Source organism: Euprymna scolopes, chromosome 1 (assembly GCF_053919585.1).
Source record: "Euprymna scolopes isolate OS-2025 chromosome 1, ASM5391958v1, whole genome shotgun sequence".
Taxonomy (NCBI): domain Eukaryota; kingdom Metazoa; phylum Mollusca; class Cephalopoda; order Sepiida; family Sepiolidae; genus Euprymna; species Euprymna scolopes.
The window spans coordinates 168,520,226-168,535,844 of NC_136482.1; the positions used below are offsets into that span (position 1 = coordinate 168,520,226).

At 34.1% G+C, this 15,619-nt stretch overlaps 1 protein-coding gene across 1 annotated transcript in view; it reads left to right on the forward strand.

Annotated features, from left to right (window-relative positions):
• LOC145277049 (sodium-coupled neutral amino acid transporter 7-like) overlaps positions 1-15,619 on the forward strand; it is a 58,925-nt gene that overhangs the window by 24,525 nt on the left and 18,781 nt on the right. The window contains exons 3-5 of the mRNA XM_080128702.1: positions 798-996; positions 8,100-8,241; positions 14,284-14,376. Of these exons, the coding sequence (XP_079984828.1) occupies positions 798-996; positions 8,100-8,241; positions 14,284-14,376 (434 nt within the window). The remainder of the gene's footprint in view (positions 1-797; positions 997-8,099; positions 8,242-14,283; positions 14,377-15,619) is intronic.

Genomic DNA, 15,619 nt, shown 5'->3' on the forward strand with positions numbered 1-15,619 from the left:
ATTTTTATAATATAATTATCCACTAACACGTTTCGTCGTCTACGACTCATCAGAGTGGCTGAATCTAGTGAGATTCGAAATCAGGACTCTGTGATAAGAAGCCTAAGCCTCTTCCACTGAGCTATTTTGCAGGGAAAACACATATCAGTGGATAATTATATTTTAAAAATAATACATATGCCACTCCCCATTTAGGGGTACCAAACTGGTCAAAGGGGAAATTATTCCCAACTCGCATTTAGATAAAAATGCACTTCCATGTAAATAATTGAATTCATTCAATAAGTATCGCTAACAAACAAATAAACATTTATTTTTCGAGATAATCACAATACAAATCAATAAATATGAACTTATTGTTACAGTTTCGGCAAACAGTTCGTATTTACTGATTTGTATTGTGATTATCTTGAAAAATAAATGGATATACACAGTTAAGTAAAATAACAAAACAAATAAAAACCTTCTTTTGTCCATTTTTGTTCAGACGTCACACCAATACAACAGCCGGTTCCCTGCATTGCTATAGCCTTCTTATACTCTTTCATATCTATTTACCAGCAATGCTTCAAGCAAACTACCTTTCTCTATTAGTATTGTTTATTATTCATTCAGAGCAACACTGATGAAAAATACTAACTTTGTGGATGGTTGTTTTTAAGTTCTTGACTTTTAGCCAAACGTACAAACATCCAAACAGATTATTCTATAATAGATGATTTCAGTTTTTTTAATTTCCTTTAATGTTCCTCCTATCATTTTTTAAATTTTAATTAAATGAAATGTTTCTTTTTCAGTTTCTGGTGGTATTTGTTGTGGGCGCCCTTTTCATCCTGGTTTATTGCTCTGACTTGCAAAATAGTAATAATTATCAAGAAGTGGTCCATTCGATGTGCGGCTCCATAGGGTTATTTTGCTGTTCCATAGCAATCACGCTCTATTGCTTCGGAACGTGTATAATATATCTTGTCCTCCTTGCTGATCAATGGCAAGAATGTAAGTATAAATACAAATGTAAGTAAGAATGTAAGTACAGGGCGTCCAAAAAGTAACTGAAGGGTTGAAAATCTTTGTCATTTAATTATTTGCCACTTAATTATTATTTTTTTTCTCTATTTCAGATATTTTACAGATAATATTTTTGAAATTAATTAGGGATAAGTATATGAACATATATATATGAGACTTATGTATAAGTATATATATATATATATATATATAATAAATTCCACAGCCAAACAACGTCGCAGCCCACAAGAGCCATGACAGTCAAAGAACCGGAAGTCCAAGACTCGAGTTTCGCCCTCATTTGGGCTAATCAGTTAGACACATCCGAACTCAGGATTCGAAACCCGAGCCTCTTGCATGCAAGGCAAGCAATCTACCAACTGAGCAAACGCCCTGCACACAAGAATTTCTATTAACCAACACAGATCAAGCAAACCGTGCCGAAATCCGACTGTGAAATGAACATACAAAAAAGGTATACTCAATTGATTGAGTTTGTTCAACCTACAAAAAAGGTAATGAGTTTGTTAAGTAGGTTCATTTCACAGTCGGATTTCGGCGCGGCTTGCTTGATCTGTGTTGGTTAATAGAAATTCTTGTGTGCAGGGCGTTTGCTCAGTTGGTAGATTGCTTGCCTTGCATGCAAGAGGCTCGGGTTTCGAATCCTGAGTTCGGATGTGTCTAACTGATGAGCCCAAATGAGGGCGAAACTCGAGTCTTGGGCTTCCGGTTCTTTGACTGTCATGGCTCTTGTGGGCTGCGACGTTGTTTGGCTGTGGAATTTATTATATACAATTTCTCACATTCTGAAAATCATATATATATATATATATATATATATATATATATATATATCTCATCATACGAATATATGACTGGTGCTACCAGATCAGGCTATCTATTGCCTTTCTGAGACGAAATGCACCTACATCGATTTCTGTTTTTGTTTTCTATTCTCTTTTGTAAAACTTAATTATGTTCTACAAAAATAAAAACGGCCCCTTCCTCTCCCCCCTCCTTTCTTTTTCCTTCCCTACTTCCCGGTTGGCCCTATTGGTGGGGCATTAGAATACGCCGACTACTCCCCCCCCCCCTGCAAAGGGTAAAAGTCCCTCAATGGGGCTACCTGTTGGCCGTGAGTGGCAACCCGAGATGCCTAGGAAAAGGATCTTGGTGGCTGAGCAACTGATGCCTAGGGAAAATAAAGGTATCAGTTGCAACACTCCACTTTGGCCTTGTACTAGGCTAGACGGGCGGTTGGAGAGGCCCGATCCGACCAATCGGCTAGTCATGTCAAGCCCTATCACTTACACTGAAAATGTCAATTATAACATCTAAAAAAAAAATAAACAAATTTGATTTAAAGATAATACAATATCTTATTACTACAAACATAGACAAACCAGGTAAGTGTTAGAAGGCGATGGCAAGGGTCAATCAATTGATGAGACAAAACCACACAACTGCTCCCTAACCAATGTTTCTATCAAACTGGGAAAGAAGAAACTAAAGGAGGAAACAGGAAATGATGGAACAAACTCAATCAATTGAGTATACTTTTTTTGTATCCCTGGGATAAAAGGGCGAATGGGTTTCCCCCCTAACATCTCTCAGTTTCGGGCTCCGAGGAGGGTGGGGAGCAAAAGAGATGAAAATCTAAACAAACTTCCATGGATATAATAAACCCAAACAAAAAATCCAGAAACCAAAAAAATAAAACAAAATCGAAAAGAACCCACTCTGATGTAACCAGCTCAGTGAGCAAGAATATAACTATGAAATAATTAATAACGAAAAATACCCAAGATTCATAGTAATCGAAACCTTAGAAGGAAATAAGATCAGCGATCCGTCTCCATTCTTAATTGAAAAAATACTGTATCAAAACAACAACCCAAAAACAGCAAAAAAAAAAATGAAAAATGGCAATCTACTTGTCACAGTAGACAACTATAAAGACGCTAAAAACATCTTAGAGATGGAAAAATTCCATATCTATAAATGCAAGTTTTGCCCATGAAAGATTAAACACATCAAAAGGTGTCATAAAAAGCCATGAATTAACCTTGGCTACAGCAGAAGTAGAAAATGCCCTAAGAAAACGGGGAGTAATCGATCATGTTCGAATAAACATAAAAAGGAATGGTCAAACCATACCTACAAAAACCTACGTACTAACATTCAATACACGAAAAATTCCCAAAGAAATAAAAAGTGGATATACAATAGAAAAAGTAGAACAATATATACCAGCCCCTCTGAGATGTTTCAAGTGTCATAAATATGGACATAACAGAAACATACAAAGGACAGAAAATATGTGGAAAATGTGGCTTAAAAGAACCTAACCACACTGAAAGTGAATGCCCCAACCAAACAAAATGCCCAAATTGCCAAGAAAAACACCCAGCATACTCTAAAATATTCAAAATCTTTAAAAAAGAAATAGCTGAAAATAAATACAAACAAAATGTATCCTTTCCTGAAGCAAGGAAAATAGCAAGCTCTCGAAAAAATAAACACTTATGCAGACATCACAAAAATTTCAAACCAAACAAACTAAACCCACTACTAAGACCTACTTAAGCTAATCTCCAAACTCAAAAATCTAATTGAAACTTTAAAAACTAACCAAAACGAAAACGGACACCATCAACTTCAAAGGATACCACATTTACAACCAAACAAATAGATCACAAACAGATAATCGACCAATAGGTGACACCTCAATTATAATAAAAAAACAGATACCACATATAAAACTACAATTCCAAACAAACCTTCAAACAATAGCAATTAAAGCTACATTCCACTGACCAACAACTATTTGTTCAATCTACATTCCACCTAAACATAAACTAAATAAAACCGAAATCGAAGATCTGAATATACAACTCCCCACACCTTTTATATTAATGGGGGACTTCAACGCCCATAACAAAATGTGGGGATGTGAGAATATTAACCAAACTGGGAAAATCATTGAATCATTACTGGAATCACCTGAAAAAGCTATATTCAATGACAAAACACACACATACCTTCACCCAGGCACAGGAACAACATCAGCTATTGACCTAACACTATGCTCCCCCACAATATTTATGGACTTACAATGGGTGGTACATAATGACCCGTCCAGCAGCGATCACTTCCCAATTTTTCTCAAAATCCAAGAACCTACAACAGAAGAAACAAAACCAAAATGGCAAATCTATAAAGCTAACTGGACTGAACTTAGCAAACTTTGTACAAACCTAATTAACCAAGAAATAGTTAACAAACCAGATCCTATGTTAGCTTTCACCAATATACTAAACGAAATAGCAATTAAGACAATCCCAAAATCTTCCACCAAACCACACCCAAAATCAACACCATGATTCTAAATTCTTGTTTAATATGGTTATAACTGGCCGTTGTTGTTTAAATTATTTTTATAAATTTTTAACGCTCAAAAGTTATTTTCATCTAATGACTCATCGTATCAGAAAACACTTGAACTATTCCACTTCTTACATTCAGATGAAATTCTTCTTTAATCAAGAAGTATGGCGGTCTCAGTGATAATTCACATAACAAAAAAGGAAGAAAATCACCTCCCTTAACTGTTTACATAACTATTTAAGCTTTAGAGCATTTAAAAATTTATAAAAAATAATTTAAACAACAATGAACAGTTATAACCATATGAAACAAGAATTTAGAATTTTGTCCCCTTGATCAGAAAATCTATAGATATTTAAAAAAAAATATAATTACCTCCCCTTAACTGACAATGGAATTATTTAAACTGAGTGTTTGAATTTAAAATATAAACAAAACAGCCACTTTACAATTGAAAGCCTAGAGAATGGATATTAAATTCTCCACTGAGGATGAGTTATACACTTGAAAGGGCCTATGGAATAAATACCATCCACAGTTGAAAAAAAAAATGAAAGAAAGACAAACCATTCAGGTAAATAAAAAAAATAAAAAAAAAAAAAAAGGAAAAAAAAGAACTATTGAATTATTTATTATTTCTTAATTTATTTATCTGCTCATAACGATTGTACATTCCTGCATTGTAAGCTTTCAAAAACACATTTTATCCGTTAAACAATGCTTCAAGCAAACCACACCATACTTCTTACAAATAAAGTTTTTTTAAAATCTCCCTCAGAGTTCCATTCAGCTGTGCATCTCCCCATTTCAAGATGGCGATCTCTTATCTCGTGTTGTCTGTCTCTCCTCCACAGTGGCTGCAGGACTGTCTTCACAATCCTGTTTAACCATAGGACAAACTCATGGCATTTCTGTTTGTATTTTTTCACTGATTAAGTTGTTTTAGTTTGGCCGAATTGCTTGCTGTATCTATTACTTTAACATTTTGTGGTTGATCATGCTTACATGAAAATTTCAAAGCATTTAAAAAATTTTTTTTTTTTTTTTCTTTTTTTAAGCAAATTAAACGTTGACCTTAAGCAGAAAATGCCAATTTCATTTTTTCCCGCCTTTTCATGTACTCCTCATGTACAATAAGTCTTGAACCTTTTTGGTGGCTTACATTTAAATTAGTGTTAATCAGAATCAGAAAAAAACAGAACTTTTTGAGGTAATGAAATCGGAAAAATGTTTGGCTATTTTCCGATGCCAAAAACGATTCCTTTAATTATCTTTTAATTCAATTTTGTTTAAAAACAAAATCTTTCACTGCAGGTAGAAATAATAAATATGAATCTACCATTCAAACTAAAATCTATGGATCTCCCTCCTCCTCCTCAAGTGTTTTTAGGTTTGAGAAAATATCTGCACATTTAACATGTAATAGAGAAAAAAACACAATCGTTTACAGTTAAATATTTAGTGATTTATAAGGAATCAGGAAAAATATTGGAAGTGTCCCATTACTAATTTACATAATAATAGCAAGCAATCTAAGAAAGATTAATGCAAGCAACAGTAAACATAGTCACTAGTTTTGTCTTCTCTGCACCAGCCTCTCGAACCAAAGGTTCTCAAGTCCTTCGCCACCCTTACTCAAGGCACGCCTCCATTCTGGTCTATCTTCAGCTAGCTCCTCCCACACATTCACATCAATGCCAAGAGCGATCAGATCCCGTTTGGCCACGTCTTTAAAGTGCAGCACCGGGCGACCGCAGCTTCTTGATCCATTTGCTAGTTCGCTGTAGAGGATATCCTTAGGGAGACTGCCATCAGGCATTCTGCACAGATGTTCAAGCCAGCGCAATCATCGTATCTTTAATGTCTGGAACAAGGAGCGGCTGCCAGCACGTCTTAGCACCTTTTCATTGGTGATTCTATCCCACCAATTGATGCCCATGATATGTTGCAAGCATTGGAGACGGTAGACGTTCAGTCTTTTCTCGTGACTAGCATACGTGGTCCAAGTCTCTGCTCCATACTCAGAACACAGCATTCGTAGACTAATTTACATAATAATAATAATAAAATGCATTTTAAAATGTAAGATTTAAAAGTAAAATTTAAAACATTATAAATTTTAAACACGTTATTTTAAATATGAAATAAATTAAACAAATGAACACCAGCAAGCTTCACTTCTAGACCTATTCCTTACCACAATACCCAAAAATTGTGTGATTAATGTCCACAGTCCACTTGGAAATGTAAACAACCTAGTGGTATCCGTAGACATCACACTTAAATCCCAACCCTAAGGTGAGGAACTGTTGCTCTAAATGACAAGCTACTGGGAAGCCATTAGAGAACACATCAAAGATGCTCCATGGACCAATATCTTCTCTCTTCCTGATGAATAATGTGTAAATGAGACAACCAAATAGTGCAAAGCAGGCATTGAAGCATATGTTCCCACATGGCAATATTATAGCAAGCCCCACTCAGCCCCCATGGTTCACTACAGATTGTTCAGCTCCTATGGCACAAAGACAGCATGCATTCCGCTAGTTCGTGCCATAAGTCAAATACAAATAGGCAAAAATTTGTAGATGCTAGAATCATTGTAAGAGTGAAATAGTCACAGCCAAAAGAAAGCATGCTGAAATAACCAGGGAATGCATAGAATCACAGAAGATAGGAACTCGAAACTTCTGGAAAATTTATAATAGTGAAGTGAATAAAGTAATTCTTCCACTATCCAACAACCAAAAGGTCACATGCACTGCAACTGAGAAGGCATAACTGCTTGCCCAGCGACTTGCCACTAGCTCTACTTGAGAGCCAACGGACAACTCCCTCTCTCAGGTGAGCTAGCCCTTGTACTTTCCAAAATCTGCAACAAATGCCTTGATGAATCTTGCTCCCCTAACAGCTGGAAGATGGTCGCTGTAATACCAGTGTGCAAGAACTCTGGTCAAAGGACTGACCATCTCAAATATCATCTTATCAGTCTCCTCCCACTCTTCACTAAAATCTTTGAGATTTTATCAATTTTATCAATTAAGCACTAGTTCACCACCTCACAAAAGCTAATCTTCTCTCTGACAAACAGTATGAATTTAGACAATGTCGTTTTGGATATTTTAACGGTAATCGCTGGACACACATTCCACACACTGGATAAGGCAGGCAAAGCTAGAGCTGTAGCCCTTGATATATCCAAGGCCTTTGACAGTCTGGCACAAAGATGAAAATTAAATGGTACGGTATAACTGGATGAATACTACATATAATTAAATCCTTCTTAGACAATGGGACTATCCAGGTTGTCCTTGATGGGCATACATCTAAACAGCATAACATTAATGCCAGAGTGCCTTAAGGGTCGATCCTTGAGCCACTATTATTCCTGATCTTCATTATAAACCTCTGTGATAATATTGTGTCTGAGATGGGTATATTTGCTGATGATACTACGCTCGTGGGAAGAATGGATGTACACAACTTTATCTGGAAGGTCATTCATGAATATCAGGAATAATAGAGATACGAAGATCCCAATGTAAATGCAATTTAAAATGGATGGATTGAACTTCTTTTGGAAATGGGTGCTTTTAAAAAAAATTATTTAAAAATAAAATGTGATTTAATTTCACTTCAAACTATCGTCAGTTCCAGAATTCCTTTCTATTTGTTCTAAATCCAATAATCTTTTCTTCTTTCAGTTTTTATCTTCATAAATGCCAAACTCTATTGTGTGACGAATCCTTGGTACATGCATCGGATGTTCATCATTCCGGTTACTTCATTTATAATCATTCTACCTTTATGCTTCCCAAAGAAAATTGATTTCCTCAAATATGTCAGGTGAGTTAAAAAAAAAAAAATATTCAATCAGAAAATCTTTATAAATAATTCCAACAGAATTTAAAAAAAAAAAAAAAAAATGATTTTACACCTTTTGGAAAGTCTTATTTTTATATATTAACAAAAAAAAAAAATGTACAAATTACCTACATTCTCACAGATTATAAAATAGAAATATACAGTTTTCATATTTCCATTTTTTTTAAATTTTCTTATCAGTTTGTTTAAGCTGGGGATGGGACATTCTATCGGATGCCAAACATTCACTTGCTATCTTATATATTTCAACCAAGAGATCTTTTTAAGATTCTGACCATCCCCTTAAGTGCAATTGTTTGAATCTCTTGCACTTGGTTCACCGAGTATATTTGCAAAGTAGTTTTAAAATTCTTTTTCAGGAGTTCAGTTGCTCCTGTAATTTCTGAAATGATAGAGATCTTCCTAATATTCTAGTTTTAATTTTTTTTCATGTTATACATAAGACCTTAGTATTTCATCAGATAACACCCCCCTCCAAATGTCCTAAGTTCATCAAGTTCATTCTTTTAATCATTTTATTTCAGAAATTTTATTCAGCTTTACTCCATTAGTGCTTTTACTAGTTTTTAATCTGATAAAGTAATATATAATTAAAAAATATATAACCCATTTAAAAAAATGTGATATTTTTTCCTTAATAAATTTACAGTGCAAATAGATGTTAAAAAAATAGCTATTCCATATTTAGAATTTCAAACAATGAAATCACAAATATGGCTATAATCATACTGACACATCAGTTCCTATAAGATTATCAAAGTTAAATGTTAAATCTGGTCAGTCCTAGATGGGTGACCAGTTAGTAAATATTAAATGCTGTATGTAAAATTTTTTGTTTTTCTAGTGACCTTACAAGTTAAGAGCCACCTACGAATTTGCAATTACAATGAACATAACGACAATCATGCACTGGTCAACAATGATAGATTCAACCTTTTAAGATCGAAGAAAGAAATTAACACCTTGTATTATTATTTTCTTTTTTCTTTTTTTTTTTTTTTTCTTTTTCTCAACACACACCTCCAAACACCCGGGCAATGCTGGGCAACTGAATGATTGCAGACATTGGTGGTCGTGGCTAAAATGAAATAATCTGGCTTTCACTGGCGATTAGTGATGGTTTGGGTTAATAACATGCAAGTACTGTTTGAATCTAAAAAAAAGCAATTAAGGGAATTCGTAAATCAGTATGAATTAATAAAATTACGAACAATGGTCCATTAGAATAATAATAGAAAGTAAAATCGATCGAAATCAGTGGTAGCAGTCGTAGCTGTTTCCGTTTATTGTTCAAGTCTTCCTCTTTTCAACTCTTCCACCAATAGTATTAAAGTAAATTCCAGTTCTATGTCGTGTTTTTTTTAATGTGTAAAACAAAACAATTATGACTTTTTCATTTCACTTCTGTGAGAATAGTTAAAAATAACGGCTTTCGGAATAGACGCCCCCAACATCCTCATGTAGAGAACAGTTTTTGGAGTAGACAACCTCCTCTTTATTTATTTTTATTTTTTTTAGTGGGTGGGGGTGGGGGGATAATTCCCCCACATTTAACCTTTAACTGTGATAGTTGTCAGCATACTCACCCGCAAATGCTTAAAAAAAAATGGAGGGGGGGCAGTGTCAGTATGAAAGAAGTAGATTTATCGTGCGTGCGTATGCGTACAAACCTAGCAGCCAGTGAATTACAATACATAATACAGGTTTTTATGTCTAAAAGTACTTGTCTCTGCCAAATATGAATGAGATTTTCTTGATCAGCATAGTCAAAAACCTATCAAGTCGTCATTTTAAAGAAAATTGTGAAGATGGACCTAATTTACAAATTTACCCTCCACCAAAAAAAAAAAAAAAAAGTTAACGTATGTGCAATTTCAAGAATCAGTTCGAAAATGAAATAAAATATTCCACAGAATTCAAAATTGGTGAAAACGCAAGTATATAACAAATAATTGTTTCCCTATGTAATTAAATTTATGTTAAAACTGTAGTGTAATTAATGAGTGTAAAAAAAAAAATAAAATAAATAAAAAATAAAAAAAAAATAAATAAAAATCTAATCATCAACCGGAATAGTAAAAAAACAAAGGAAAACATTTTTTTTTAATTTTATTTTTTCAAGGCAGATTTTTATTGGGGAGAGGGATAGTGCTTTGTCGGTATTTTGTACATGTTTACATTCACAAACCATTGCTGTATTTACATTTTTTTTTTAGTGTTCCGGATGTACAAGCAAAGATGGAGAAGATGTTATGCATATAAAGTTTTTTACTTCTGCACGTTTGTTCCAGTAAATAAGGTTTTCAGTATTTAATTGTCTGTTTTTATACGTTTGTATTTCTTTTGTTTTATTTTAGCACTAGTGTCTTATGGGGAGAGTGACACCATTTTTGTAAACTTTTAAAATAGTTGTTTATTTAGGAATTAGTTTCATTCTGGAATATGAGAATGGCAGATCTCAGCCAATCAGAAAGAGCAGAAAATTGTTAGGGAGTTGTTATCATTTAGAATTCGGAAATTGGAAAGAATATATTATGTCTGTATGTCTTAGCCAGTTATGGATAGTTGAAAAATTAGAATTGGACCTGGTGACAAATAGTAGTGGTGACACCACTAAATATTGAGTAAAATAGGAACTTCTTCCTCTGTAGATGTGGTGAGTGTGATGGTGTTGCTCATCGGATGTAATGTAATATTTTATTATCACGAGTAAATGTGGCAGAAATGGTGGTCGTGAGTCACATAAGATAGTGCCTATTAGGGTAGATGTATTGAATTTGTATGTGGCACTTGTTGCTGCAAACCTACAATACTTTTGTCCAGAGGGGAATTTATGCAATCAAAATATCATATAAGGAGAGGGGATAATAGATATGGTCACCATAAAAAAATATATATACCAAAGTCGTCACAAATCTGTAAAAAGCTTTGTTTGTTTATCTGTCAAACTTTACTTTTAAAAAGCATTTTCATTTTGAAAAAGCCCAAATTGAATGGCTGCATATTTTAATGTGTCCAAGCATCTTTTTAAGAAGCTTTGTCTATCAAACATTCCTAAGTTTGGAATAAAATTTTCATCCACGAAAAGATTAAATGATTGTCTTATGAATATGTTACTTTTTAATGCTTTTTTTTTCTTTTTTTTTTTTTTTTTTTTTTATAAATTTCAAACTTATGAATATAAAGCAATTACTATTTTTTTTTAAAAACAAATTTTTGATATTTGTAAACAGTGCATTTTGAAAGCTTTGGAGCAAATCTAAACTAAATTTCTGTTTTAATGAAATAAAGTTAACTAAAATTTTATTTCAATATTCTACTTTTGAGGTCAAAAATTGGAAAAATTTATTACGTTTAGAAAATTTTACAATAATTATAAAATAATCATAAAATAAATTAGGAACAACCCCATTCCAAAGTATGAAGAGGGGGATGTTTAAAGTCATCCTTCTGATACTACCTTATACTTGTCTAAGCTATTCCTAGCTAGAATCTTCAATCACCAAAATACCACATTTGTAACACTAAAGAGAGGCCACATCAGACCTGTAGGGTTGATGTGACGTTTCTTTTGGTTAAAAGCAATTTTTTGTTCCTGGACGATGATCGGGTTGAAGGAATAAAAATTATTATTAATTTTTTTTTGTGAATAAATTCTGAGCTAAGTCTGTTGTTGAGATGGCGGCGGCAAGAGTGCCTTTGTAGCGAGAGATTAAATCACATTCTAGACTTCAAAAGCGAAAAAGAATGAATAAAATATTTTAGCCAAAATACACAGGCGTTTGATCTACAAGGGCCGAAATCATAGTTGTACAGGAGCCGGAGGGGTGGGGATTTCACACCCGCAATTGGCAAAACTATGAGCCAAGTTGACCTGTGAGTTTGACAATTGAAAAGTCGGGTTGTTTTTGATCCGAGAGAAACACACGCAGTGACTCGGCATTATGTTTAGAACAAAGAATAGGAAAAAAATGAATTGTCCGAAATTTCAAAACAATAATATAACGTATCGAGAATTGTCATTTGGTGAATCAGGTCGAATGAAAATTGAAGTTATGAAATATTTTTGCTCGGATGGGAAAATGTGTTGTCCGATAAGTTTAAAGCGACAAATGCATTCTTGGTCTTTTGGCGTAAACAAAATGTCTGATATAATGGAATGGCCGACAACCAGAACTTAATTCAAAGATAAACTAAAATTCCTTTGAATTATCAAAGCGAAAAATGAGATCAATAGATAATTTTAAAACAAATAAAATCGCGTGATTTACTTTAAGTCAAAGGAAAAATAATTTTCCTATATATGAAAAATTCCATTAGTAAGCCAGGGAGGAGTTAAATAATACAACGTGTAAGTTGGGCGTTAATTAAAGGAGTCAATCCAATTTTGGAAATGGACCAATGAAAAAGGGCCCTGTCGAAGTATAATCAAGCAATTTGATTGGTCGATGACGAACATGGGTGTCGTCATCATTCCATAATTGTATTATAAAAGAAATGAAAAATCAGAGATTAAGTCAGAACGGAAGAGAAGAGAAAGAAGAGAGTCCGGAATCAGTCAAAGAGAGCTAAGTCTCGGTAGAATCACCTCTCCTCTCTCTCCCCCCCCCCCTCGCTTGGTGCCTGATAACTCAACGCTTATAACGTGTCGATCACTTAACGAGAATTACACAAAGTTCGCGATACCGACCAGGTATTTCAACAACAGAAGCTCAGTTGTAGAACTAACTGCTTGCTTGAATTAATTGTCAACTATATGTATATGCTGTAAATACTTCTTTTATGAATTTCCGAAATATATATTATATTAACCAACCTCCGGAGTTTTGTTGCTGATGTGCGTTGATCCCTATATTTGTATATTTCTTTATTGGCCATTTGTGACACCGTATCCGTCAACGAACACCCAGAATAACTAGACGATCCACGGAGAACAGGCCTTGAGGACCGAGCATCCGAGAAGAATCCCCAACGCCTTAACGAAGAACTCACTGGGTGACGCGACATACTAACGGTTGGCAGACCTGGTTGCCCAGTCGACATATCATAACTGTACCGACCAGGGTGCAGATCATAACTGGGCTGCGATCAGGGGTCAAGGGCGTGTAAGGACACGTTCAAGGTCACACATTCACTCCAGAGATAATCTTACTTAAAATTCCCAAATTGAGATATACAGGGTGACTGAAAAAAAAACAGGACATTCAATTGTTTTTCTGAGCATTTTACACTCAACAGTTTTGATGTGATATGTTGAATATAATAAACTAGTTATGACCTAAGTTCCGTTTCATTCAGACAAAACACTAAGAAACAGGGACTAAGTAGAGTTGGGGCCCGTTTTTTTTTGGGGGGGGGGTCACCCTGTGTGTGTGTGTGTGTGTGTGTGTGTGTGTGTATATAAATAAATGGATCCTACCAAAACAATAGATTTTTATGTATGCATTTGTGACTAGAACTCTGCATATTATTTCAAAGTAATATTGCATTAAATAATGTTTGGTTATTATATTTCATCATACTGCTACATAAATGTAATTATTTGTGTTATTTAAAACACCCTTCCTTTGAAATAATGAGCTTTTGTTGCATATGTCCAAATTTTCCATCAGAGTGAGGATGTATATTTCATTTGCATGGACAAAAATAATTTTATATCAAAATTGAGAACACTTACATTACAATGCATTTTAATGAAAAGGTTTTGTTTAGAATATCTTTTTAATCAGGTTTTTTTTTTTTTCTAACCGCATTATCATGGGACTGCTTCCTAGCAGAGGGATATCAGATTTCTCTTTAAATGCTTACAAATAAACCATAAGTAATCAAATGATGTATATCCGTTCTTTCTAATCGCTTCATAATATTCTTCATCATCCAACTGACAGTCTATCGATCTTATTACCCTTTTTCCTTGAGTGGCTTATAACCTTAATAAGTGATAATTCATTATTTAAAAAAAACATGTAGACTTTTTTCAAAATTAGATTCTTTTATTTTCAGTATAATTGGCGCATTATCTATGATGTATATTATTTTCCTGGTGTCCATAAAATATTTCCTACCGCATCCACCACCAGGACATATAAACACAAGGTAAGTGTTTTCTGTTTTTTTTTTTTGTTTTTTGTTTTTTTTACAAAGACCGGGTTGTTTTAAATCAAATAACAGTTTGCAACAAATTTAATAAATGAAGATAAATTCAACATTCCTATGCTGTCGCAGTTAACAACCTAACGAAGGCCAGAGGAATAGTTGGCTGAAACGTCGTGAAACAATAACTATAAAGATGAGGATACTGGTCCGCAAATAAATAAATAAAATACACAAATCTCATGTTAAAAAAATATACATGCCACATAAGACCTGTTTCAGTGTAAGGAAAATATCCTGATATTAAATCTTACCTTTATTTTTTGTAGATTAGAAACTGTTTTCATGTACTATAAATCCTATTTTAGTATTGCTTATGAATAAACTAGAGGGGGTACCCAGCGTTCCCTGAATGTGGAGAGGTTTTATGGTAAGTGTATTGATCAACAGAGCCTGAAAAAAATGTTTAAAAAAATTAACCAATACCCTAAAAAAATGTAAATAGCAGCGAGTGAAGAAGAAAAAAAGGTAGTAAGCAGACAGGCAGGCTTGAATCTGTGATGCTAAGCGGAAAAGGAAGTGAAAAAAAAAGCAAACCGTTTAGTTGTCGCACCCAGTATAACATAGAGCCACCACAAATGCTCATAAAGAACTCATTGACCAAACCTACAAGATTCTATTCATGGATTTAAAAGTAAAAATACAATCATGTATCCAAAAACAAATGGCAAATTCACTAGAACAACTGTAACCCAAATAAATTATCTATAATATGAATCTCACCTGTCTGTATGTATGTATGTATGTATGTATGTATGTATGCCTAGCTAAAACTTTTGACAGAGGCAACGGATTTTCACGAGATTGGTATCGTTTTGAAGCTCGGCCCTTCGGACGACAAATATTGAAAAATTGGCCAAAAACATTCATTCCTTCACCCTTAACTGGGCACTTTTCTGCAGGGAGGGGTTGCTTTTTTTCGCTGATATTTTCGAAAGTCATCCCCTCTTTTCAACTGACTAGTCTTAATTTAAACCTTCGGCACTTCTGGTTTGGTGATGGGCACAACAGCAAAGAGGTCACGTTTTTTTTTTTTTTTTTTTTTTTTGCTCAACACACACCTCTAAACACCCGGGCAATGCCGGGCAACCAGGCTAGTTAAGAATAAAACCCACTCTAGGTGAATGAGTACAAGAATACAAAGAATCATGAAAGGAGGAAGTTATACTCTCTCTCGACTTCATAT